Source organism: Hemicordylus capensis, chromosome 5 (assembly GCF_027244095.1).
Source record: "Hemicordylus capensis ecotype Gifberg chromosome 5, rHemCap1.1.pri, whole genome shotgun sequence".
Taxonomy (NCBI): domain Eukaryota; kingdom Metazoa; phylum Chordata; class Lepidosauria; order Squamata; family Cordylidae; genus Hemicordylus; species Hemicordylus capensis.
Window position 1 is genome coordinate 225,256,687 of NC_069661.1, and position 26,299 is coordinate 225,282,985.

The following is a 26,299-nucleotide window of genomic DNA, read 5'->3' on the forward strand; positions in this document are numbered from 1 at the left end:
CAAGTAGACTAGTGAATTTCCTGAGCCCCAACTACAACCCATACAGTCCTCCTGCAAGTGCCACTGTGGATATAACCCACTTACTAGGGAGTAAGCTTTGCTGAACATTAGCGGGACTTGCTTTTGAATAAACATGTATGGCACAAATATTGGCCTGGCAAAGGAGGACTCAGGACTGATTTCAGCAAATAGCAGTGCAAGATGGTGCTTGGTGAAGCACTAGTTCACTAAAGGCCAGATGACACATGACTCAGGAGATCCATGATCAGATCCCTGAATGTTTGTGTTTATACTTTAAATGTGCTCAGCATCCCTCCCCGCTACCCCAGAGGGCTAGCAGCTGGGAGGGATGGAATTTAGACTAGGAAAACAGTGTGGTGGGGGGACGATTAACACACCCTTTTCACAGCACCACTGATCAAGCTCAGAACCCCCAAGACACCTTTAAAAGTACAAACAAAAACAAATTGGGAAGTCTGATTATGGACCTACTACATCATGTGCACTGTTAACTGCTAATGTAACCAAAAAAAAAAGCAAAAAAAAGCACAAGTTTCAACATACTCAGAGGCAGAATTTTATTGCACAGAAGATTTTGAAAAGAACAGTGCAGGCAGGAATAAAAGGAAGGTTTTTTGGTACATGCATTAGGATAGGCTACCTGGCGGCTTTTTGTGTTTCTTCTGAGAGACCTTCTTCTTTTACAAGCTCTTCAAAATTAACAATATCTTCAAGATCAGGAACAAACCTAAAAATTCAAATCAGAGTCATTCATAGTTCCATAGCATAATATGCATACAAAAACAAATCTAGGCTTCACATTTCTTGTTTCTGCTTACACTTTACCACACTGTTACTCATATCCTGTTACAAAACTATCAAAGGCTATTCCAGCTTTCTGCCACACCCCACCGCATTACATTGATTCAAATACTGGGCACACAAATTTAGTAAGAGCTTTTTGCTAAATCTAAATCAACAAGAGGAAAGAATGATGAAAAAAGGGCCAAGCATTTAAAGTTGGGTGCAAGCCATCAAGACTGTAGGGTAGACACAATATGACAGAGGAGTGGAAGGAGACACATGGACTATGCCCAGAGGTGCTCATCTTGTGAGATTTCACACAGAAGCTATGCCTCACTGCAAATTCCTGAGAATCTCAGTTTTAATAAAAAAATAAAGTATACAGTGGGTATAGGAAAGAATCACCCCCTTTGATAGACCTTAAATTCTGGTTCCCTTACATCCTGAAATGAAAACACAAAGAAAATTCCCTTCACCAGCTGTACTTATCCAATGCAACCTATAACATCAAAGGGGGTGATTCTTTCCTATACCCACTGTATTTCTAGCTATCAAGTTTACAGATATACATAAGAAACTGGGTAGACATTTGCAAAAATGCTCCAGTGTTTGAGGGTACAGCTTCTGTGCCTTCTATCGCTAAACATCCCGCGCACATCCTCCACTAGATCTACACCTCTCCTTGCTGTCTTCATATCATTCCTTACAAACATTTTATAATACTCATATCAAGATAATGATGAAGTATATTTTTGTAAAATAAACACATGTAAATTTACTATGCAGACCTGTTTGCACAAATGGTTTTGGGATTTTTTTTTTATTTTTTATTTTTGGTGCAGAACATGAACAACTCCAGCCATGCCCTTTACCTGTACACTTTTGGACCCAGTACACTGTTGGATCCAGTTGTGATGGACTGTTGCTTATGTATCAACAGAAAACCATACTCCAAGAAGGAAAAAACAAAAGCCACAGCAACATGGAGTGGCAAGCGGAAATGTATTTGATGCTTACCTAATTGCACTGCTACAGCAATGGAGTCCGCCAGATCTTATCATTCGCACATAGCCCATAGCATTCCCTGTACAAACAAACACGGGCCAGAGGAAATTGGCATCAGAAGTTATGCTATATGGAGAGCTGTAAGCAACAGAGTGATTTATTATGAGACAATGTAGATTTAGGAAGATAAGACCTGTTGGAGCTATCGAATAAAGTTGTGTGCCCCTAGGCAATACAATCTAATCTCTCGCACTATAATATTTTCAATATATTTTCATACCTATCTGGCTTATGAGTTGCCTGAACTGGTCAAGGTAGCTTTGTCCATCAGGTGTCATTCCAAGTTTTCTGATTCCCCGGTTGAACTTCTCAGCTCTCTCAAAGGGGTACTAGGGAAATTATTTTGATACATTTACAGACAGACATCGACCATACGGTAACTATACCAATCTCACTCTTTTCCCAAACACCCATACTCTTTGCTTGCTCTATATTAGAAATCTTGTGCCATACAAACCGAAAGACTTTGTTCTAGAACTAAATATTTATCTTGTGATGACCACATTCTTGCCAAAGGCATTTTCAGAAACCAAACTTTCATGCAGTTTAAAAAGATAAATGGAAACTATAGCTATATAGTTCTTTATTGGTCAGAGATAATATTACTAGTACACTGTTTCGTTTTAAATCCAAACATATGCCAACATTACAGCAGAAACAGTTTAAAATGGAAGTCATATTGTTTGAAACGTTATCTCCCTAAAGGAAGCTTTTCTGCATCTTTGATAGAACTGCCCGTAATAAATGGCAAACCTTCCTCAAACCAGAGGCAAGTTTGAAAATATTTGTATGTGTTAATGCTAAAGACAACAGATGGATCAGCAGTTTGTTCCAAAAAATTTTCTGAAAAGCTTGGGTAGACTAAAGGATAAAATGTTAGTTGAGACTTTACTGGATGCAGTCCAAACGGCTAATGCACCGGAAACTATCCAAACATCACTAGATGGCTAGCTGAGCAAATTACTGGTGTGAAAGAAATGGCTAAACTAAATTACTAGCTTTGGTACATCCATAGGAAAGAGTTGGAAACACTATACATAGCTCCCACTCTAATCCCTCTGCTTTTTTGAAGCATCAGCACTTAAACAATAATGTGAAAACTGCCTTGCTAGTCCAACACTGTTTTCAACACCAGCCAGTCAGATCATACTGAGGACATTATGGGGCGTTTTTCTCCCATTGTTTGAGCCCAGCCTTTGTATTTAGAAACTATTGCACATAAAAGTCCCATGGTTAATATCTATTTCTGTATCCTGTATTATAGGCCTGTCCTCTACCCACAGTCCTTTCCTTGTCAACATGTAACGTTAAAGGGAATGTGAGGGGAAAAGAGGTAGGGAGAGAGTAAGAGGTATCTCAGTCAAACCTTTATTATGCAAACACGCTAATATTGGTACCATATGTCTCAAGATAGGCTAAAACCAACAACCAACTTGCAAGTTCTTAACTATTAACACATCTGCCCTCTAGTCTCAACTATAGGGATGTCCGGCGGTCCGGTCTGGGGTCGAACTGAACCACACACACCCCGGTTCCGTCGGACCGGAACTGGACTGCAGGGTCTGGTCCAGCCAGTCCGCAAATTTTCTTTTCTTTAAATTAAGGTATATTTAAAATACCTTTAGCCCCTTGGGGGGGGGGGCTTGCTGAGGCCATGGGGCAGGGTGGGGTGGTCCGCGCGGGTTCCCTCTCCCCCCGCCGGCCATCCTTATCCCTGCCGCGGCTGGGTTATTGACCATTTTCGGCCCTTTCAGGCCTCTGTATGAGTGTGCAGCCGCCGCACATGCACCAATGCCCCCTACGAGGCCACGGCTCTCTGCCCGCCGCAGCTGTTATAAGGACAGCCGGCGGGGGGAGAGGGAACCCACGCGGACACCACCCCCCCGCGGCCTCAGCAAGCCCCCCAAAGGGGCTAAAGGTATTAAATATACTTTAATTAAATAAGAAAGAAAGAAAATTTGTGGGCCGGGCCGGGACCGGACCGGACCGGGGGGGGTGGGGTTCGATGGGGGGGCAGACTGAACTGGCCCAGTTCGGTTCGAGGCCGAACTGACCTCGAATCGAACCGAGCCAGCCGGTTCCATGCACACCCCTACTCAACTATTTAGCAAGTGTGGCTGCTAAATATATGCATTATACATTCTGATAGGTTAGCCAATTATTTATTCTTCAAATTTCAAAAGACATTATATGCAGAGAAGTGAATGCACTTAGGAAGACTTCACACACAACATACCTTGTGGTCATTTTGATCCTTAATCTCCCTAAAAAACCTGATGTCTTTGATCAGCCTGGACTTGATGTGTTCATCATACATGAACTGGCTAAAGATGTAAAATTTCTTTCTCAGAAACTGGTAGGTGAAATTTACCTGAAGAAAAAGTGTTAAGAATACAATGTGAAAGAACCTATCAATAGAGTGGTGGAGGTTTATATAACATGTTGTCTTGGAAAGCACTTGCTCATGATTTAAGGGGATTTATTTTCCTGGTCAACAAGAACAAAGTTTCCCCTTACAACATCATGAAGGGCAAATCCATACAGGACTGCCACCTCTGTAGAGTTAGGTTCCATGTGATCTATCAGCAATATCTGCATACTAGCTGACCCCGCACAGAGCATCTGTGCACTCTTTGGGGCCGGCTGTTACCTCTTCTTCCCCACCTTCTGCCCCAGTATCCGCTTCCGGGCCCATCCGCCTCTCCTCCCCATGGCCACTTCTGCCACCCCCCCACTTTCTTTCTCCCCTCCTGGGCCTTGCCTCCGCGGCGACCAATCCTCCTGGGTGCGCCTCAGCCAATCAGCTGCGTGCTGGGACGCACATTCTAAGGCACACCCAGGAGAATTATATATAGAGATAGGAACCACATGAGATGGCTCCCTGCTATGACAGCGTTGCCCCCTCCCATGCAATCTGGAACCCAACCACACAGCAACAGTGATCCCATTGCAATAGTAATACATGAACTGCCCTAAGACACAAGACCAGGTCACACAATGCTATAGCCCTATTGAAATCAATGTGCATTGCCACTCTATTCAAAATAGTTATGTTAACTCTTGTACAAAAGGGCATTATATGGATCGCCCGGGGCCTTGCGTATGGGGCAGTACAGAAATGTGTTAAATAAATAAATTCTTAGAGCTCAGAATTGGACATGCAAAAGCGGGAACTGTCTCAAGCAATTGAGGGACTTGACTTAAGTCACAATTGTGCACTACAAGGCAGTGCAAAGGCAATACCGATATGATCCCCATATGATCTAATGACCCTCAGTCAGGCTGCTGGATTCTGTACTAGCTGAAGCTTCCCAACCAGTCAAACAGCAATACTGCACAGAACCTATGACAACAGTCTCACCCTGAGCAACAGACAAAGGGCAGCTACAAGGCCGGGATCTGCCAAATGGAGTTGGAAAAAAGCACTGCTAGCACATTCTAGCAAAGAATTTTAGGGCAGAGCCACAGATCAAGGGGCTACAACTTTGGCAACCTATAGCAGAGACTGACTGGAAGGACAGAAAGCCAGAACAGCAAATCATGCAGAGATGCAGTGGGCAGCCTCCTCTTTGAGGGGTACTTTAGACTCACTGGAGCCTTTATCTATGTTGGTGGCACAACAGCAGTTCTCTTGTAACACTCTAGAGAGCTCCGTTGCTTCATTTGAGCATCACTGTAGAAGGATGATATTTAAAAAGGACAGAGAACTGGACTGGTATATTCACAAGACCACCCTTCAAATTTCTGCACAATATTACTCTCTGGCTTTCCATATATCAAAACACATACTTGGTAAAAATACATTTATATTTCATACCATGCACATCTTTATCTTTAATATAATTTAGAGTTTCACTTCAAACATCTAAAATTACTGGTCTTGTGTGTTCAGCTGTGTTCTTTATATCCAGATAAAGCCTAATTTCCTCTATCAGAGTGGCTAAACACTTTCCTCTGACTGCTTGTTCCATACTGTTCTCAATGCAGTCTTAAAGGTCACTAAATGCTAGAATTAAGGAGCTCTTCTGGGAACAGCCCAGCAATACTTACAGTTGTGTTCATGATTCCTGTGCCATGTGTTCGAATCGAGTTAGCAATGTGTCTTATATTTATGGTATTCAAATGCTTGTTATTGCTGATTCTCTCAACGAAGATCTGCAATTAAACAGTTGCTATATAATTACCGTAGCTAACTCAAAATCTGCCATGAACTAGGTTTTGTAAACAGAGACTATCTCTCCTTTACCTGATTATTGAGATTGTAGAGGTAACGGGATACAAATACATGAATGTTCCGCATAATTTCGAGAACATCAAGGCCCTAAAACAACAACAGTTGTAGGCTAAATAAATAGGAACCATCTCCTGGAAATAATCCAAATAAATTACTCTATATTGTAACAAAAAGTCTTAAAATGTATTTTACTGACAAACAGACCAGCATTAACACAATACAGGTGGACCTTGCTATACGTGGTACTGCTATTTGCGGTTCCGCATACCCATGGTCCGAAAATAGGCACCGGACCTTGGCGGGTTAATACCCACCTATTTGCTGGGAAATTGCCGCTGAGGTCATTTTATAGGAGCCATTTTGTGGCTTTCCTGTCTTTTTTTTTTTTTTTAGAACATGTGATTGTTTGATTAAAATCCCCCAAATTGGGCATTTTGGGGGGCATCGCTGGACAGTTAGGAGATCTGCAGAGCATGGTATGGCACCTTTTTGCTCTTATTTCCACCATTTTTGTGCCTTTTTTTGCCCTGCGGTAACTTAGCCTACAATCCCCATAGACTCAATGCCGTTAACCACAGTTTCGTTATCCGTGGAGAACAGCAGGAATGGAACACCCACAGATAACGAAGGAGTCGTCTATGGGAGAAGAGCTGATCTTGTGGTAGCAAGCATTAATTGTCCCCTTTGCTAAGCAGGCACCACCCTGGTTTGCATTTGAATGGGAGACTACATGTCAGCACTGTAAGGTGTTCCCCTTAAGGGATGGGGCCGTTCTTTAAGAGGATCTGCATGCTTGCGTGTGGAAGGTTCCAAGCTCCCTCCCTGGCATCTCCAAGATAGGGCTGAGGGAGACTCCTGCCTGAAACCTTGGAGAAGCCGCTGCCAGTCTGTGTAGACAATACTGAGCTAGATGAACCAGTGGTCTGACTCAGTAGAAGTCTTAGAGAACAGAAGTATTATCTTAAATATCCTCATCTCCCCCATAATGGAACTCAGCGCAGCATACATGGGCTCCTAAGTGGTTTCCCATTCAGGTACTCACAAGATCTGCTCAGTTTCAGCAAGGTTTATACATGATGTGCCTTCAGATGCCGCTGCAGGACCAGTACATTTTGCTAGAAATCACGAATTGTAGCTCAGCCTTTAGATGCCACAGATCTGTTGTTCTCAATTTAACAGCTTAGTTCTGTTTTATTGATTGATTAATTTGAATTGTAATTTATTTTGTTGCTAAACTCTCAAAAGGATTCACAAACGTTTAAAAATGTAATATCATCTACTGGCCAATACTGACTAATGTTGAGTGCACAGAATGTTCTGCGTACACAATGGGTGAGGGGGATTTCCAGCTATCCCTCTTTCCCTCTGCAGTTGCCTGTGACTCCTAAAAAGAAGTCCTTGAGGTCCCCTAATCCTCAGTGAAATTTTTGAGTGTCACAAGTGGCTGCAGAACAAGGAGAGAATGTTGAAAGTTGAACCTTTCCCCAATGCACATGTAAGGCATTCTTCCACGCACATGACATTAGTCTGGGTGTTGGCCACTAACATACAAAACAAGAAGCAAAGCACCACACACAGAAAATGGGGGGGGGCATAATTCAAAGCCCCCCAAGGGGGGGGTGATACACACCTGTACACCTAGTACAATGCATAGGACCACCATTTGCTTTTATACTGGGAATACGCTGCACATACAAGAGGGAATCCCTAATGCATGCATGGATTGTTCCCCCAATTCTTAGGATGAGAAGGGGGGACTAATGCATACATGAACGCACTTGCATGGCAGAGCTTCTGGACTGTGGTGCAACACTGTCCAAATTGTACTTTACTCACAACCCAGCCAGTGAGAAATGATGAAACTATGAAGTTTTAGAATATAATTATAAAAAATACAGGAATACCTCCTCAAAGATAAGCACAAACATGGTATACCTGTTCTAAAGTCTGACTAGGAAGATGTGCTTCTGTCATAACTAAACCATAGCGTTGAGTTGCTAAATTTCTCATTTCACTATACGTGGCCCAGTCATGCAGAGCTACTGTGGTTAGATTGTAGAAAGTCTTGTCTAGGTAGTGAGTCACATGGGCTGTAAAGACAGAAGTAGTAGAATTAAGTGGCTTATTTTGCTGTTAAAAACTGATAAATATGCCATAGAACAAAAGGATGAAAGCTTTCTTACCCCAAATATGCCATTTTAATTTTATTATTTTTATCTCTTGTTTACACAGTCAGACAGGTGTTATTGACTGGTTTGTTTTATCCAGACATCGAGTCCTTCCCAAGGACCTGGGATGGCTGAATTTTATTGTCAGTTGTATTACCACTACTACTACTACTACTACTACTACTACTACTACATTTATATCCCGCTCTTCCTCCAAGGAGCCCAGAGCGGTGTACTACATACTTGAGTTTTGCTTTCACAACAACCCTGTAAAGTAGGTTAGGCTGAGAGAGAAGTGACTGGCCTAGAGTCACCCAGCTAGTTTCATGGCTGAAGGGGATTTGAACTCGGGTCTCCACGGTCCTACTCCAGCACTCTAACCACTACACCACGATGGCTCCATTTAGAACTGGGTAATCTGAAATACAGTTTTACAGACTACGACATGCCCCCGCCCCAAGCTACATTTATCATAGTATTAAATTAAGGACAATTAAGGCGGGGTGGGGGGGAAGAGGCAAACATGAGGAAGAGGAATGGATTTTTACAGTCCAGGAACTTTGCAGAAAAGTACTGAGGTTTAAAAGATCAAATAAAGCCTACCTTTGATATCTATGAACCGATTGAAAAAGCGGATTGGGTTCAAAGAGAAGAAATGCGCAAGGTCCTTCATCCCAACGTTGAATGGATTTCTGTCATCCAGCTTTAAGTGTGTGTGCACAGAGAGGCGCAAGTCCTTTTCTATTTCTTTACACAGTTTGTCCAGAAGGTGCTATACAAACAAACAGAAGTAATAAACACTATTTTAATTTAATGGGTAAGACATTGAAGTATATGATGAAGATACTAAACAACATAATAACAGAAGATCCTGAAGGTACTTTGGTGTCTGATAGATTGTCAGCAAAGAATATCTAATTTTTATTAGGTAAAATAAGAAGTGAGCACTACTGCATGTGGGGCATATGCTTTTGGTAGTTTCTGTTGGTTAGAGGCCAAATAAACCGGCAAACCTAGTTACCCACAGATCCAGCATCCGCGGTTCCGTGTATCCATGCTTGGGCAACTCACAGCCAACCTTGGCATATGCGGGGAAAAAGTAAAGGTAAAGTTTGCCGTCAAGTCGATTTCAACTCCTGGCACCCACAAAGCCCTGTGGTTTTCTTTTGGTAGAATACAGGAGGCATTTACCATTGCCTCCTCCCACACAGTGTGAGATGATGCCTTTCAACATCTTCCTATATCACTGCTGCCTAGTATAGGTGTTTCCTCTAGTCTGGGAAACATACCAGCGGGGATTGGAACCAGCAACCTTCTTCTTGGAGTTAAATCTGCAGGTTAGGGGTGGATCTCTGAGGTCATTTCCGCCCTCCATTTTGAACAAAGAGGCCATTTTGTGACTTGTTCAGTTTTTAAAAACACTTCTCCTGTGAAAAGTCACAGAATAATGGCAAAATTTGGACTTCTGGGAGGCACTGCTGGAATGCTGGAGCATGGTAGGCCACTTTATTTTGAGTTTTTTGCAAGATTTCCAGGCCTCCAAGAACCTAACCCCTGCGATCCTATAGATTTTAATGACTCTGTTTTCAGTTTCGCTAACTGCGATAATTGCATAGAATGGAACCCCCGCGAATACCAAGGTCCACAAGTATTGCTAAAACGTAGCACACATATTATGCCTGTCGATTTTCTGTAAAATGTTTCCATCAAAAACTAAACAGACAAGACAAGACATAAGGAGGAGGAGGAGGAAACAGAAAAGGAAATTAGAATACTTAGTGTACATTAAAAGTATTGGGTCTTCATAAAAATAAAGCAGATAAATATTTGAAGAAAAGCGAATAAAAAGGGCCCTTAAAGTTATTTTTAAGCAAGAATGTGAATGTTAGCTTTTTGGAACATTTTACTACCATGTTGGAAGAACCTGACATAAAATTAAAATATACTTAAAAGCACATATAATTAAAATTAAACTAATACAAGGGATATTTTAACATCTTAAATCTAGAACAGAAACATGTGACCAGGCCGAGTCATACTCTATAGTCCATGATTTGGAAACCAGAAAGCAGGCTAAGTCATGCTGATAACCCTCTAGTGCATTTAGGTAAGATTAGATACTTGGCACATGTTATTCATTCAGTTCTTCTCAACTGCCGTCCCTTCCACCACACACATACCTTTCCCCTCAAAAAGTAAAACTTTAGTTCTCTTAATTTAATCTCAGTCCTAAAACACATTTCTTCAACACTGAATAAGTTCTACACAAAATTCAAATATTTTATTTATTATAATAATAGCCTTCCCCCAACAAATCTACAGTAGACTACAAGAAGAGAAAACATCCTCATTTAGGTAACAGCTTTATTAGGCTGTCCTTCAGCTTCACAACCACCAGGGCAACTTGCAGCCTAGTTTTTAAAAACAAAACATCTACAATAAAATACTACTAAAATCTGCAGATAAAAACAATATAGCAATAGCTGCCAGACTAATACATATGCAGCTGCAGGCTTATTCACAAAAATCCTCAACAGTGGCAGATTTTAGTGCATATTCTCAAATTGTTCTTCACAGTTTTCATTCAAAGAGCACAATAGTTGTATTACCACCTTATTTAAAACATCCATGATTTCGTTGTCGTAACTCTCCAGAAGTATCTCATGGGATTCCAAATGCCTGGCATGCATCATAGCTGGTACACAGTCCCGCAGTGCACTAAACATGTACTGTGGAAAAAGTTCCAAATTAATAAAGAAGTCAAGTAACGGCCTAGGCTAACAAGTATTTTATGCAGAGAGCATTCAAACTCTGCATCCTGAACAATGATGCATTATTGAGACAAGTCCAAAGATGAGACATCTACATTTCTGAAGAAAGTACTCTAGCTTGGATCAAAAGGTGCCCTGTGCAAGTGGAAAGGCACTTCTGTTTGTACAAGATGGCTTCCTTAATTTCCATGATTTCTTCTTTCCTGCTGCAGTCTCCTATACCCCATTTTGGAGGCTCCACTGAATCTCAAGAGAAACCTTTTAGGGGGGCACAAGAGGGCTGCAGTGGGAAGCAGCAGGGAAAGTCTGTTTTGCGAGCTGAGTTTGGCTACTTTTGCTAATGATTTATCTTCCTCCCTTCCCTGCCGCCCCGCCCCACTTTTTAAAGGACTCAAACTGAAATAACTGTTGTGTGGCACAACTACAGATGGAAAATAGTTGAGTTTTATCCATTGGTCATGTGGGGGTTTCCGTTCATTGATCTTGCAAATTCCCATCTTCTCCTGCCCAGAGTATTTTCTAAACACTGCGCAGGTTCTGCCAGTCAATGAAGAAGTGAGCCTGGGACCTGACTCTCATCAAGGGCCTGGAGTCCCCCTCCCTGCCCCGCCTCCCCACATATAAAGCAATTAGACTGGAGGAATCAGATATATGATACCTAGAACTAGAAAGGAGCGCACAGTGATGGCTGCTCCTCCAACCTTTGTAGTCTTTGGTTGGAACTTCTTTTAACCCAAGTCTCTATTGCTATTATAGCTTTGCAATGCTATGGCTCATAAGGTATCAAACCAAGCCATGGTTATGTACTAACTACCGTTTTAAATCCAAGCCGTGGTTTGAATTTCCAAATGTGCAGGTAAACCATGGTTTAAAACAGGGGCAAAGGGAGCTTGGCTGCGGCTGGAGGACAAAACACTCTGGTGGCTCCCTTGCCTCCTAGGCTTTACAACCATGTGTGCAAAGCGCATGTGCCCCCAAGCCACACCCCCTGCATCAATGTCAGACACAAGGGGGTAGGGCCAAAGCCGAGGACAGGGCCCGTTAGCCCCATCAGTTTCCCTTCCCCAGTCAGGGTTGTTGGGACCTGTCCTCAGCATTGGCCCCACCCCCTTGCATCTGACATCAAGAGGGTGCCCCCCTTGGAGAAGGTCCCCATTCGGACCCTCTCCCATCTCTCCCAAGTCAGTGTTTCATTGAAACGTTGGCTGATTGGGCTTTGTCCAAACACTGGCTGGGAAGGAAAGGGGTGTGCCTCGTGCTCCCAGCCAGGGAGTGCTTCACTTGCCGGTTGGGTGGGTGTGGGAAGGGGCAAAGGGGGAACCCTGGCCAAGTGTGTGCTTTGATGCCCCCCCCCAGACTTTGGCAGGTGGGGGATAATTGTCCCCCCTTGCTCCATAGTCCCCACGCCCTGGTTTAAAGATGTTTGCCTGCTTGCATTTGCTCAGCACTTCCATCTTTACTTTAGATGTAGTGGTACCTGAAGACAGCTTAATTACTGTAACTATGGTTTGGCAGATAAGATATCAAGCCAAATTAGAGACAGCACAAACCATGTTTTTTCCAAACCTATGTCAAAAATCACACTGACTAAATCATGGTTAGTCTGATACTTGCACTGAGCCTTAAACAAAAGGGAAAGCCTCATATCGTTCCCTACAATGATGCTTCAGAGCCAAGGAATTCAAAATGCCGGTGGGTGGTGGTGGTGGTAATTCCCCCCCTTAGTTTTATGAAATGCAACTGATCCTGAGACAAGTTAAAATGGCCAGTGGATAGCTGTTAAAGGTTAGGTAAATCACATTGATCCACTGAAAATAAAAACCTTCAGAGTGTTCTTAGGCAAGTATTCAAAGTGTACAAGAAAAGGAGTTAAGAAGACTATAAGGGGTTTGAAATGGGCAGTGGTTATAAAAACCTGCACCACTATTTCCAAAACAGAGTTAGGCACACTTGAAATTACTTATCTGATACATTTATTCAAACTGATTTTAGAATTAAGGTGTCCCTTGAAGAGAGTCACCTTGCTATTTCAGATCAACATTTCACTTACATGTAACCTAGCAGCATCCACTGCATTTTCATAGACATCATCCAGATAAATCGGAAACACAGTTCTGTGCCAGTACAAGAAGCAACAGTCACACTGTGCTCGGACTCTAGAATGGCAATTAGTAGAATTGTTGAGAAAGAACAGGAACACCAGTGAATGCAAATGTCCAACATTTCTGCAGCACTGACTCCAAAGGGGCATTTATTTACCTTATAAGCAAGAAAAATCCAGAAATTCATATGCATCACCCTTCAATTTGCTCCTGAACTTTCAGCATTTACCATATGCTTTCAGAGTCTATCTTCATATTTCATGTATGGTATTTATATCCCCACCTTATTGCCAAATGGCCTCAAGACAGCTCATTTTTAAAAAGCTATAAACAGTGGTCTGTGTCCTATCAAGCCCACCTGAAGAGAGGTTCATACGGTTCTCCACTCTCTTCTCTACACAGCATCCCTCTGTGCTCCAGAAAGGGACCCACCGAAATGGGACACAGTATGGTAGGAGGAGTATAATCCAAAATAAATTGTTCACAGAATATATCTCTACCCAATTAAGTATTCAATCTCATATAAATACAAAGCCAACACAAGGAAGGGGAACATAGGAAACTGCCATATACTGAGTCAGACCATTGGTCTATCTAGCTCAGTATTGTCTTCACAGACTGGCAGCGGCTTCTCCAAGGTTGCAGGCAGGAATCTCTCTCAGCCCTATCTTGGAGAAGCCAGAGAGGGAACTTGAAACCTTCTGCTCTTCCCAGAGCGGCTTCATCCCCTGAGGGGAATATCTTGCAGTGCTCACACATCAAGTCTCCCATTCAGATGCAACCAGGGCAGACTCTGCTTAGCTATGGGGACAAGTCATGCTTGCTACCACAAGACCACCTCTCCTCTCCGGAGGTTCTCAGGATGTTGAATTCAGCGTCCAAAATCAAAGTCTATACAGAATAGACAAAATCCTGATTCTGACACAGTATGATGATTAGCAGTAGTAGTCTATGTGAGGCATGCCTCCAAGGCGTCTCATATTTAAGACCTTACACTCTTTTCTTCTGCATCACTCTATAGTTCTACTTACCGTTCCCTAAGTTCACTGATCATAGCCAGCTTTTTCATAACAACCTGAAGAGGAAGAAGCTCTTCATCTTTAAATGTTTTCTGAACAAAAGAGAGAAAAGGGGTGGAAAAAAATAGAAAGATGTATAGAAGTGTTAATCCAATGATTATTTAAGAGGTAATTGTAAGCTTCGGTAACAGACTGACCATGCACTGCTAACGGAACTGTCAAATACTGCAAAGAGGGGAGGGACTGTTGCACTTACCATTTGCGTGCCCACACTGAGGGCAAGGGCAATCACCAGCCGCCTCTGTTTTGTGCTAGGACCATTGAGGGTGTTTTCAGCCAACACAAGAGCAGAGAGTACATCAAGGCGCTGTTCACTGTACTTCTTGTCAGAAATTACTCTTTTCTTGATTTAAAAAACAAACAGACAGAGAAACAGCTTTTGCGATATAGTATTTATGGAAGAGTCAGCAACAGAAACATTACATTTATGACCCTTCCATGCACTTGCAATGTTATATCAAGAACTCAGGAAAATAAGGCACATTCTAACACAAATCTAACACAAAATCGATTATAAATAAAAATTACACACATCTTTAAGACAAATATCCCCCAAAGAGCCGCCTTGCCCACTACTGCAACTTAGACATATGCAATGCAACACAAAAGGGATGTTTGCAATCCAGAAGTTCCTCAGGTCGGTCGTGAGTGTTGGTGGATGGGGGGAGGTTGTTCTTTCTCTGTTCTTTTTTGGTGTGGTGGTTTCGGTTCCTAGGTGGGGGAGGTTTTTTCTCCGAGTCGGCTCATCCTTTGTTTGGAGGAGTTTTTTGATTGTCGGCAGCAAGGGAGAGGTTTTGTTTGCTGGCTATGCTGATGGAGGAAGGGATGGAGGCTGAGGGGGTGGTACAAGGGAAGGGGAAGGGATGCCATTTGGGTGGGGATATGGAGGGTGGTCCCCCCCTGAAGAGGCTTGTGCCAAAAAGAAGCGCAGTGGCTCCGTGGACTATCAGGCTGGGGTTTTGGAAAGGCGGGAGGGTAGCGGGTTATCGCTCTCAGCTGTGGTGAAGGCAATCAATAAAGATGTAACGATCGGAGATACCAGCCCTATTAAGTTGGCGGAGTGGTTGCGGAAAGCCTTGGGAGATGTTTCCAAGGCTAGGCGCCTTCAGTCTGGCGACTTGTTGGTGGAGTGCGTTCATAAAGAACAATTAGACAAACTCCTTTTCTTGACGTCTCTGGGTAAAATTAAGGTTTCTTGTCAGGCTCCCAGGTATCAGGCTTTGAGGAAGGGTGTTATATTGGGCGTTCCTCTTAGTATTTCGGAAGATGATATTCAAAAGTATTTAGGGGGTGATGTTGTTTCTGAAGTGAAACGCCTGTCCTCTAAGCGGGAGGGCAAAACTCTCCCCTCTTTCACGATTTTTGCTCTGTTGGGGGGTTTGGAGTTGCCCAAACAAGTGGTTATAGGCTACCAAGTCTTTAAGGTTCGCCCATTTATTTCTCCTCCTTTGCGTTGCTACAACTGCCAGCGTTTTGGCCATGTGGCTGCAGTCTGTCGCAGTCAGATTCGCTGTGGGAAGTGTGGTGGTGCGCATTCCATGAAGCAATGCGAGAGTTCCCTGCCTGTGAAATGTTGCAACTGTGGTGGCGCCCATACCCCGGGATATCGTGGCTGTGCGGCTTCTAAACAAGCCTGGGAGATTCAAGTGCTTAGAATAGAGCAGGGCATTTCTTATTCTGTGGCTGTTAAACGATATAAGGAGGTTGGTGGGGCGGTGGAGGAGGCTGGGAATTCTCCTTCTTCTTCCCCTCTTCCTTCTTCCTCTGTGGCGGCGGTTGGTGGAGAAGCTTGTCGTTTCCCTGCTAAGGAAAAGTTTTTGGCTTTCATGGTGGAGATGATAAACTGTACTGCCCAGGCTGAACGCCGTTCTGAAAAGATGGCGATAATTTTGAAGGCTGCTGAGAAGTATTTGGGTATGGGTTTGGTTACAGCTGGCCAGATATGTGCAGAGTTGGGTCACCCAGAAGCCTAGGTTGCGGCCTTTATCAATTTTTAGTTGGAATGCTCACAGTCTTTATGCTCACGGCCAAGAATTGAAGCATGTCTTGTCGAACACTTTGCATCCCCCCTCGGTTGTTTGTATTCAGGAAACTTGGTTGGTCTCTTCTTTGGCCTTCTGACTGCCAGGATATGTTTTTTTTACGTAAAGACCGGAAAGAGGGGAGGGGTGGTGGTGTTGCTTTTGGAATTGTAGAGGGTCTGAATTTTTTGGAAGTTGATGTCAGGATTGAAGATATTGAGGTCCTGATTATCGAAATTCCGTTGGCAGGTTCTTCAGTGCCAGTTCGGGTTGTTAATGTGTATAACCCATGTTGGCCTCTTTGATTGATGGCGTTCGAGGATTTTAACAGTCATAATCCCCTGTGGGGTAGTTCGAAGCTCGACCCCAATGGGAAAGTTTTGGAGGCTTTTTGTGCTGATAATGGTTTTGTGGTCCTTAATGATGATACGCCGACTAGGTTTGATTCTAGCACTGGATTGATGTCCCCTTTGGATTTGGGTATAGTTTCTAGCTCTATAACGGGAAAGTGTTCTTGGGAGGTCCTGGCTGACTTTCATATGGGGAGCGATCATCTTCCTGTGTTGTTGCAGTTTGGAGAACAGGGGTGTTTTGAACAGGGCTCGCTTGGCCTTCGATGGAATTACGCGAAGGCTGATTGGAGTCTGTTTCAGTCGCTGTGTATGCGGGAATTGATGTTGGTTCCCGATTTGGTTTCGGTGGAGGAGCTTTCTGATATTCTCTCTACTGGTATTTGCAAAGCGGCTTCCCTTGCTATTCCTAGGACTGGGGCCCAGGTTGTGTCTCGCCGTTTAGTCCCTTGGTGGTCGGAGGAATGTAGTTCAGCTGTGAAGGCTAGGAATCGTGCCTTTAGAAAAGCTAAACGCTCTATGTCTGGGGCTGATTTGCTTACCTATAAGCGTTTGAGGGCTAAAGTTAAGTTGGTCGTTCGGTCGGCAAAGAGGAAAAGTTGGAGGTCCTATTGTGATAGGTAATCGGCAGATGTCCCCGTTGGGAATGTTTTTAAGCAAGTCAGGAGGATGAATGGGATTTCTTTAAAATCTGCAGGTATTCCTGCTTTGGTGTCAGCAGGCAGTTCTGTTTCTATTTTGGACATGGAGAAGGTTGAGACGCTTGTTGATTCGTTCCAACGGATTGGTAGTTCAGATAATTGGCCAGATTCCTTTCGGCGGCATCGGGCAGATTTTATGGATCGCCATTAGGCAGTTTTTGACATGTCTGCTCCCTATTTGGAGTGTGAACTTGATGCTTTCTTTTCTTCTTGGGAGCTCAGCGGGCGATGAGTTTGGGGAAACAGTCTGCCCCTGGTGAGGATGGGATAAGCTATGAGATTCTTCGGCATTTGCCTGAGGAATCTTTACTGCTTTTGCTTCATCTTTATAATTTAATCTGGGAGACGGGTGTTGTTCATACCTCCTGGAAGGCTGCTATTGTGATTCCCGTGGGTAAGCCAGGCAAGAACTTGTCCGACCCGTCGTCTTACCGTCCCATTGCTTTACTTTGACTCTGTAAGCTCATGGAACGTATGATAAACGATTGATTGATGTCGTATCTTGAGAAGAACCGTTTGCTTACGGATTTTCAGAGTGGATTTCGAAGGGGGCGTAGTACTTTGGACCAGGTGGTCCGACTGGAGACTGATGTTTGGAAGACCTTTTGTTTGAAAGGATTTTTGATTGTGGTGTTTTTGGATTTGGAAAAAGCGTATGATATGGTGTGGAGGGAGGGTCTGCTGTATAAGTTGTATTGTTGTGGTATCCGGGGTAGGCTTTTTCGATGGCTGATGTCCTTTTTTGCGGGGAGACGAATTAAGGTCCGGGTCCGGGACTCTGTCTCCGGGCCTCATGATGTCCAGAACGGGAATCCTCAGGGCAGCGTTTAGAGTCCAACGCTGTTTAATGTAATGGTGAATGATCTGCCTTCGGTTTTGCCACAAGGTGTGGCTTGCAGTATGTATGCAGATGATTACGCGATTTGGTGTAGGAGCAGGAATCTGTGTGGAGCTGTTGATAAGGTGAGCAAGGCCCTTCTTGCCTTGGAGGCCTGGGGAAACGAGTGGGGCTTTAAATTTTCATCTTTAAAGTCGAAGGGAATGGTCTTTACGCGGCGGACGGTTCCGGTGGTTCCCTGTTTATTTTTGTATGGCTCTCCGATCGAGATTGTTTCTGAATTTCGGTTTTTGGGAGTTATTTTTGACTCTAAACTGTCTTGGGCCCCTGATGTTCGTTCTCTTGAGAATCAGTGTAGGCCGCGTCTCAATTTGTTGAGAAGTATTTCTGGTAACCATTGGGGAGCGGACCGAGGGTCTCTTCTGTTGGTTTATCGTGCCATGGTCTGGTCAGTTTTGGACTATGGTTGCCAGGTTTTTTCCTCCGCTCCTAGGTCCACTTTGCAAAGGTTGGATGTGATCCAGTCTACGGCCCTTCGGACTATTTGTGGGGCTTTCCCTATCACTCCTTGTAGTGTGCTTCGGGGTGTAACTGGCGAAATGCCCGGGGGGGTTGCGTCGGACTTATTTAGATATCGTGCTTTGGAACCGGCTACGTGATTTGTCGTTTGGGAACTGGGGTAATGTATATGATCAGTGTTGGGAGTTTAGTGACCCTGGAAAGTTTTCTGGAGGCTGTTGTCCTCATGCGGTTAGGCTGTCCATGTGGCTTAAGTCTGGGCTTCCTGGGGGGTTGTGGCGGGAGAGAATTGTGCCTCTAATATATCCGATCTGGCTTTATTGTCCCCCTGTGGTTCTGCTGGATGGTTTGGGGAATGGACTTTTTAATAGGTGTGATGTTGAATTGAAGTCCCTGATTGTGGAAAGGTTATCTGTTGATTCTGACTTCTGTAGAATTTTTACAGATGGTTCCAGATCTGTCCAGGGTGGCAGGGTATCTGCTGCCTTTGTTGTACCCAGTTTGGGAATAAAAAAAGGTTATAGGTTGACTGGGGGTGTCAGCATTATGACCGCTGAATTGACTGTGATGCTCCTGGCTCTGGAATGGGTCCAGGACATGCGCCCTGGGAGTTTTGTGGTTCTGTCGGACTCTATGTCGGGTTTGCAGGCTATTCCAAGGGGGTAGTTTTTTGAAAAAATCCCCTGTTGCTGCCATCTGGAATTTGAATAATTCTCTTCATTTGAGAGGTTTTCGTGTTCGGTTCCGCTGGGTACGTTCTCATGTTGGGATCTTTGAGAATGAGCTCGCGGACACAATAGCGAAGCAATCTTTGGATCGTTTGGTTGTGGACTGCGAGATTCCCTTTAATGGTACGGAAGTCAGGTCTTGGGTAGGGTCGGAGCTGAGGAAGTTTTGGCAAAAGGAATGGGATGCGGATCCTACGGGTTGGAGGGTTTATGCTTTTTGTCCGACATTGCGTGATTTTAGGCTTTTCAGTATTTCAGGCAGGTCCCGACAGGTTTCTTTGTTTAGGGTGTTGTCGGGTCACTGCTCGACTAGGGACAAGATGTCTCTCCTTGGGAAATCTGAGGATGGTTTCTGCTTGCTCTGTGGAGTGCCTGAGACTGTGGATCACCTTTTGTGGGACTGCATTCGATTTAGTGATGCTCGTGAGCGTTTTTTCCTATCTCTTCAATCTGCTAATCTTTGTGGCAGGTCTCTTCAAGTGTTGTTTTCGGATCATCGGAATTGGAAGATTGCTACTTCTCTTTTGTGGCGCTTTCTCAAGTCTTCCCATCTGTTTGAACACTTATAACTCCATCCTTTTTTGGACGTTAGAGCTTTTTTGGACTTCCAATTGGTGGCGTTAGTGGGACCTCACGGTCCTGGTATGCCATTATCATCCAGAAGAAGAAGAAGAAGAAGAAGAAGAAGAAGAAGAAAAAGTAGTAGTTCCTCAGGGATTGTTCAGACTTGAGGGAAGAGGGGTTTATAACAGCTGGCACTCTCTTTATGCCTTTACTCACACGACTGCTATTTTTACTCCTGCTGTGAGCCACCTTGAGGTATCTTTGGATTTGAAAGGTGGGATATACAATTACTAAAATATATAGAATAGGTAAAAACTTCTTGAAGAGAATGAATACTCAGGAGGGTGCTCTGGCTTCCAGGATCTGCAACAGAACAAAAGCAGTACCCTGATGGAGAAAGTTGTGCAACCGCAATGGTCCTTCTCTTTTGCCACCGATATGCTCTCACAACTGCATGAACTGCTGCTATCTCTTCTGCCTTATACCTATACACAAGATGAACAACACTAGCAATAAGCATTTGTGGCCCCTTGACATCAACTTCCACTACTGGGAAATGTTGGTGTTAACCAAGAAGCATGCCTTAGCCTGACTGGGGGAAGTACTCTTCTCTCCAGCAGATTTCAGTCAGCAACAGAGGCAGTTGACAGCTTCCTTCAAGCAACTGAAGGAGGTTCATCCCTCTTGGGAGACAGGAGAAGCCACTCTGCCATGAAGAAACCAAAGCAAGAGGGAGCCACCTGGTTCAGGAGAAGCATCAGGAGGAAACAGCAAAGCAAATGGATAACCTTTTCCTGGAAGCAAGTCCACATTGACACTGGGCAATATGCATGGGGCCATTAGCTTCTGCAAGCACAGACTAGTGGAGTGTACAGGGCACCCCAGAATCTGGAAAGCTTAAAGGCAGGACTTGCATTTCTTTGTTGCTCACACGAAGAAAGAGGATTGCCTTCAACTTAGAAAGGGACCAGATCAGAGGGTTCTTGGTGGCTATAGATTCTTCAGTAATGTCTTCACCCAAGATATCCACATACTTAGCAGGATTTTCTTATCTCTCTTGGACATTTAATTTCCAGGATCCCTTTCAGGATGTCTTTACTTCTCGTATAATGCCAGGCTTGCTGTGGCAATGAAGAGGTCAAAGGGAAAACTGGCATCCACAGACCAAAGACACACTGCCTAGTGTGAACAAGTTGAAACTATGTGCAGCAATTTCTATGTATGTCTCTTATTCCGGGCGGTCTTCATACCGGCCTTCTTTGTAGTGCTACAGCCAGAAGAGATAGCTGCTGAGCACTGTATTGTCCCACATGCAGAAAGTTTGCTTTTGAGTGACCCTGATATGGCTGATGAATGTACTGGCAGTCACCAAGTAGTATTAGAGATCAGAGGGATCTTGGTGGCTATGGATTTCCCAGGCAAGTCTTCACCCAAAATATCCATGTACTAAGCAGGACGTTCCTATCTCTCTCAGACATTTAATTTCCAGGATCCTTTTCAGGATGTCTTTACTTCTCACAAAGTGGCAGGCTTGCTTTGGCAAAGAAGAAGTCAAAGGGAAAACTGGCATCCACTGACCAAAGTGATGCCTGATGGGAACAAATTGAAACTGTGTGGGGTAGCAAGATAGCGATGTGGAAGTGAGACGAAGCTTCTGAGCTCCGTCTGACAACCTGTGCAGCCTTTAATTAAAAACAACCAGTCAAGGTGTTTTTCAAGGTGAAGAGCTCATTGGGAGTTGCTGGGTTTTTTTTTAAATAGAAGCCTGGTTAACCCAGAAAAGGACTATCTTCAATACTGAGGTCTGCGTAGAGATTCCATACCACCAGGATACTAAGCATCTGCCTGTTTTAGATCGGACTACTATGTAATTTCCTTGCAGCTAAGGAGAGTTAATCTTTGATTCCTATCACTTCTCATACCTACGTTTATAATCTCCCTATTCTTTTTTATTGCAGCATTCGGAAGTCTGATAAACAAACACGTTTACCGGAACAGAGAACGGCTATTTGAAATACCTCCCTTTCTACATGAAGTTTTAGCCTGTTACAACTTAACAAGTTTCTTTTCTAAATGAGCAGGATTTACGACTTAAGACTGCCTTTGATAATTGGAGGACTTATTCGGGTCATAAATCTTTGGACTCTTGTACGTGATAAGGTTGCTTTTGGTTTTTTCTTTATATGTCGTTCTTACGGTGTATTCCTCTTTCTCTCCTGATTTGAATTGTAGATCTTAATTGTTTTATTGTTTTTATTGTAACTATTTTAATTTTGGATACTTTGTCTGGACTGTGGATTTATAGCAATTGATATTCCTGACTGTCTGTGGAAGGACACTATACTCTCTCTTCAGAAAGTCTCCTTTCCCCTCTCATATATAATGAAGTTTTAAGGAGAAATTTGTTGCACTACACTTAGGAGGACTTTGGACTCTCTTTGTTGCAGCAAAAGGTTGTTATTTCTTGAAACCCAGACAGACTAATTTGCCATCTGCTTACTCCTCATGTGTAGGCATAAATTTTCCCAAGATATTAATGAAAATTGTCTTAAGTAAGGAGCAACAAAGTAAGTAAACCTCTCTTTTTGAGTTTATATAACAATTCTGTTGAAAGTATTTTAATAGTGAAGGGATCACTGCATTACTGTGGTTTTTTTAATTCTTTGTAGAATGAGCCACTAATGAAAATTGCTAAAAACTTCTCCTGATGAAGCCCTGCTTAGAGCAGGAGGAAACAGGCTACAAACTACCTAGATACCTGCTTACCTAGGATACCTGTTGAGAGTAACAGCGAATAACAGTAAGAATTGTTCTTTTGGAGCAGTAGCAAGATTGAGCAAATGTAAGGACTGATCCTGTGACACACTACAGGAAGCTCTTGATTTATTGTACACCTAAAAAGGAACTTTTGATCACCTTTTGACCCTTCAGCTACTACCTTGGGATTCTTTCATTGCTATTGTGTGTTTCTTTATTGTTAATACATCCATACAATTGTCCATTTTGTGAATTACCACAGATGTGTAAGGAATTTGTATGGCAGTTTTTGGATACAATGGTTTTTTTGGTAATACGATATTGATTTATGGTATGTAATTTTTCAACAGATTACTATACATGGTTTATATACATAATTTTATGTATATGGTTTCTTTCTTTATGACCCGTGTGTCCTCCTTACTTCTCATACTCCTCATGTGTAGGCATAAATTTTCCCAAGGTTGATTGCTTTACTATCGCTGCTACGTCATCACCTTCCCCGGTTCTTTTTTCTGCTCATAACTGGAATTCTGCAATTCTCTTACTTCTTCATTTGAGGGACCCATTCTCTCATGTTTCATATGATGTAATGTGTTCTGTTCATTAATGTTTTGTTGGGTAGACGTGTTTATGCTTACAACTGTAAGAAATTTGAGTTTGTATAACTGTACCCTATTCTTTCAATGCATAGAAAGAGCATATTGTAGGAAACCAGACTATATTGGTAGTGATAGGCTTGTGGCATAGGGTTTAACTTGTGATCCCAATTAAAAAATGGCTTTTACCAATCAATAAATAGGGAACCATTTATTAGACTGAAGCAAATATAACATATAGAAACTGCAGGTTTAGCTTGAATTCCCGAGAAATAAATAGTTTTTTTTAATCATACATTTATTAGTGATTCATTTAGGTGGTGGGTTTTGTTTGTTTGTTAGATATACCCCAGTATCTAAACAGCAAGGTAGTAACCTATAGGATAAGTTACCCGCAAGTTGAAATCTTATCTTTTTCTGGATTAATAATCTCAGAGCTACGTAATTTTGGTACCAGAATCGAGAAGAAACTGGACTATTTCTGCTCGTTTCCCCCAAATACTGACTTGGTTCAAGAGGAATCTGGATGTGACTCAAACAGCTTGGTTGAAGAGGAATCTCAATCTGATCTGTCTGGAGAGGGCCTGGCTTACTTGAAAAATGATCATCCTTTGAAACTGTGTGCAAAACTGTGCAATACTGTGTTCACCCAAGATATCCACGTACTTAGCAAGACATTTCTATATCTCTCAGACATTTAATTTCCAGGATCCCTTTCAGATATCTTTACTTCTCATATAGGGGCAGGCTTGCTTTGGCAAAGAAGAAGTCAAAGGGAAAACTGGCGTCCACTGACCAAAGTGATGCCTGAAGGGAACAAGTTGAAACTGTGTGCAAAACTGTGTTCACCCAAGATATCCATGTACTTAGCAGGACATTTCTATCTCTCTCAGACATTTAATTTCCAGGATCCCTTCTATGAATGTCTTTTGTTCTGGGCAGTGTTCATACCGGCATTCGTTGCAGCACTACCGCTAGAAGAGATAGCTGCTGAGCATTATATTGTCCCACATGCAGAAAGTTTGCTTTTGAGTGACCCCGATATGTCTGATGAACATACTGGCATTCAACAAGAAGCTTTTGAACATCCCTCTCTTCTCTCACCCCCCCCCCCCGGATGTGGTCTCATCTGTAGGGCTAGGACACAATGCTTTTCCTATACCCTTGAATTCAGGGGATGTGAGATATGTGCTGCATTATAGCCAGCTCTGGAGCACACCCTGGGCTTGGAAAAACACATCTCTTCAACCAGGCTTTCTCAGCTTTTTAAAACTTGTTTTTAAATTGTTCTGATTATTTAATTGTTGTTTTATGATGTTTTTAATTGTTAATCGTTGCTTTATGTTTTATAGTTTTTGTTTAATTTATTGATTTTAATGGTGTTTTAATGTAAACCGCCCTGAGCCTTTTGGAAGGGCGGTATAAAAGTTTTAATAATAAATAAATAAATAAATAAATAAATAAATAAATAAATAAGAAAGAAAGAAAGAAAGAAAGAAAGAAAGAAAGAAAGAAAGAAAGACGTATTAGAGATCAGAGGCTTCTTGGTGGCTATGGATTCCGCCGGCAAGTCTTCACCCAAGATATCCATGTACTTAGCAGGACTTTCCTATCTCTCTTGGACATTTAATTTCTCAGGATCCCTTTCAGGATGTCTTTACTTCTCATATAATGCCAGGTTTGCTGTGGCCATGAAGAGGTCAAAGGGAAAACCTGCATCCACAGACGGAAGACACACTGCCTGGTGTGAACAAGCTGAAACTGTGTGCAGCAATTTCTATGAATGTCTCTTATTCCCGGTGGTCTTCATACTGGCCTTCTTTGCAGAGCTTCCACCAGAAGTGATAGCTGCTGAGCACTATACTGCCCCACATGCAGAAAGTTTGCTTTTGAATTACCCTGATATGTCTGATGAATGTACTGGTAGTCAACCAGAAGTATTGGCGATCAGAAGCTTCTTGGTTTCTATGGATTCCTCGGAAAAGTCTTTCACCCAAGATATCCATGTACTTAGCATGACATTTCTATATCTCTCAGACATTTGATTTCCAGGATCCCTTTCAGATGTCTTTAATTCTCATATAGGGGCAGAGTTGCTTTGGCAAAGAAGTCAAAGGGAAAACTGGCGTCCACTGACCAAAGTGATGCCTGATGGGAACAAGTTGAAACTGTGTAGAAAAGTATGCAAAACTGTGTTCACCCAAGATATCCACGTACTTAGCAGGATATTTCTATCTCTCTCAGACATTTAATTTCCAGGATCCCCTTCAGGATGTCTTTACTTCTCATATAATGGCAGGCTTGCTTTGACATGGAAAAATTCAAAGGGGAAAACTGACATCCACTGACCAAAGTGATGCCTGATGGGAACAAGTTGAAACTGTGTGCAGCAACTTCTATGAATGTCTCTTATTTCAGTCAGCATTCATAGTGGCCTTCTTCGCAGCACCATCCCCAAAAGAGATAGCAGCTGAGCACTGCACTCTTCCACAAGCAGAATGTTTGTTCTGAGACACCCTGATATGTCTGAGGAATGTACTGGCATTAGCCAAGAAGTATTGGTGATGAGGTCTGTGTTCAGAGCACACCAGGTTCTGAACAGCTTACCGCTGGGGCTTGCATCAGTTTGTTGCCTCCTGAGTAGGAATAGGGCCTTCAACCTGGCTAATTCCAAGGGACCACATCAGATGCTTCTTAGTGGCTATGGATTCCCCGGGCAGGTCTTCACCCAAAATACCCACGTACTTAGCAGAACTTTCCTATCTCTCTTGGACATTTAATTTCTCAGGATCCCTTTCAGGATGTCTTTACTTCTCATATAGTGGCAGGCTTACTGTGGCAATAAAGAGGTCAAAGGGAAAACCTGCATCCACAGACCAAAGACACACTGCCTGGTGTGAACAGGTTGAAACTGTATGCAGCAATTTCTATGAATGTCTCTTATTCCGTGCGGTTTTCATACTGGCCTTCTTTGCAGTACTATGACCAGAAGAGATAGC

The 26,299-nt window shown here is 43.0% G+C and overlaps 1 protein-coding gene across 3 annotated transcripts in view; it reads right to left on the reverse strand.

Moving 5' to 3' along the window:
• WASHC4 (WASH complex subunit 4) overlaps positions 1-26,299 on the reverse strand; it is an 82,846-nt gene that overhangs the window by 14,684 nt on the left and 41,863 nt on the right. For all 3 annotated transcript variants that reach the window (XM_053254500.1, XM_053254499.1, XM_053254501.1), the window contains 12 exons: positions 14,420-14,566; positions 14,176-14,255; positions 13,093-13,198; positions 10,884-11,000; positions 8,875-9,043; positions 8,039-8,193; positions 6,116-6,190; positions 5,920-6,024; positions 4,106-4,240; positions 2,090-2,198; positions 1,822-1,888; positions 662-748 (listed from right to left, as the gene is read on the reverse strand). In XM_053254500.1, the coding sequence (XP_053110475.1) occupies positions 662-748; positions 1,822-1,888; positions 2,090-2,198; positions 4,106-4,240; positions 5,920-6,024; positions 6,116-6,190; positions 8,039-8,193; positions 8,875-9,043; positions 10,884-11,000; positions 13,093-13,198; positions 14,176-14,255; positions 14,420-14,566 (1,352 nt within the window). The remainder of the gene's footprint in view (positions 1-661; positions 749-1,821; positions 1,889-2,089; positions 2,199-4,105; positions 4,241-5,919; positions 6,025-6,115; positions 6,191-8,038; positions 8,194-8,874; positions 9,044-10,883; positions 11,001-13,092; positions 13,199-14,175; positions 14,256-14,419; positions 14,567-26,299) is intronic.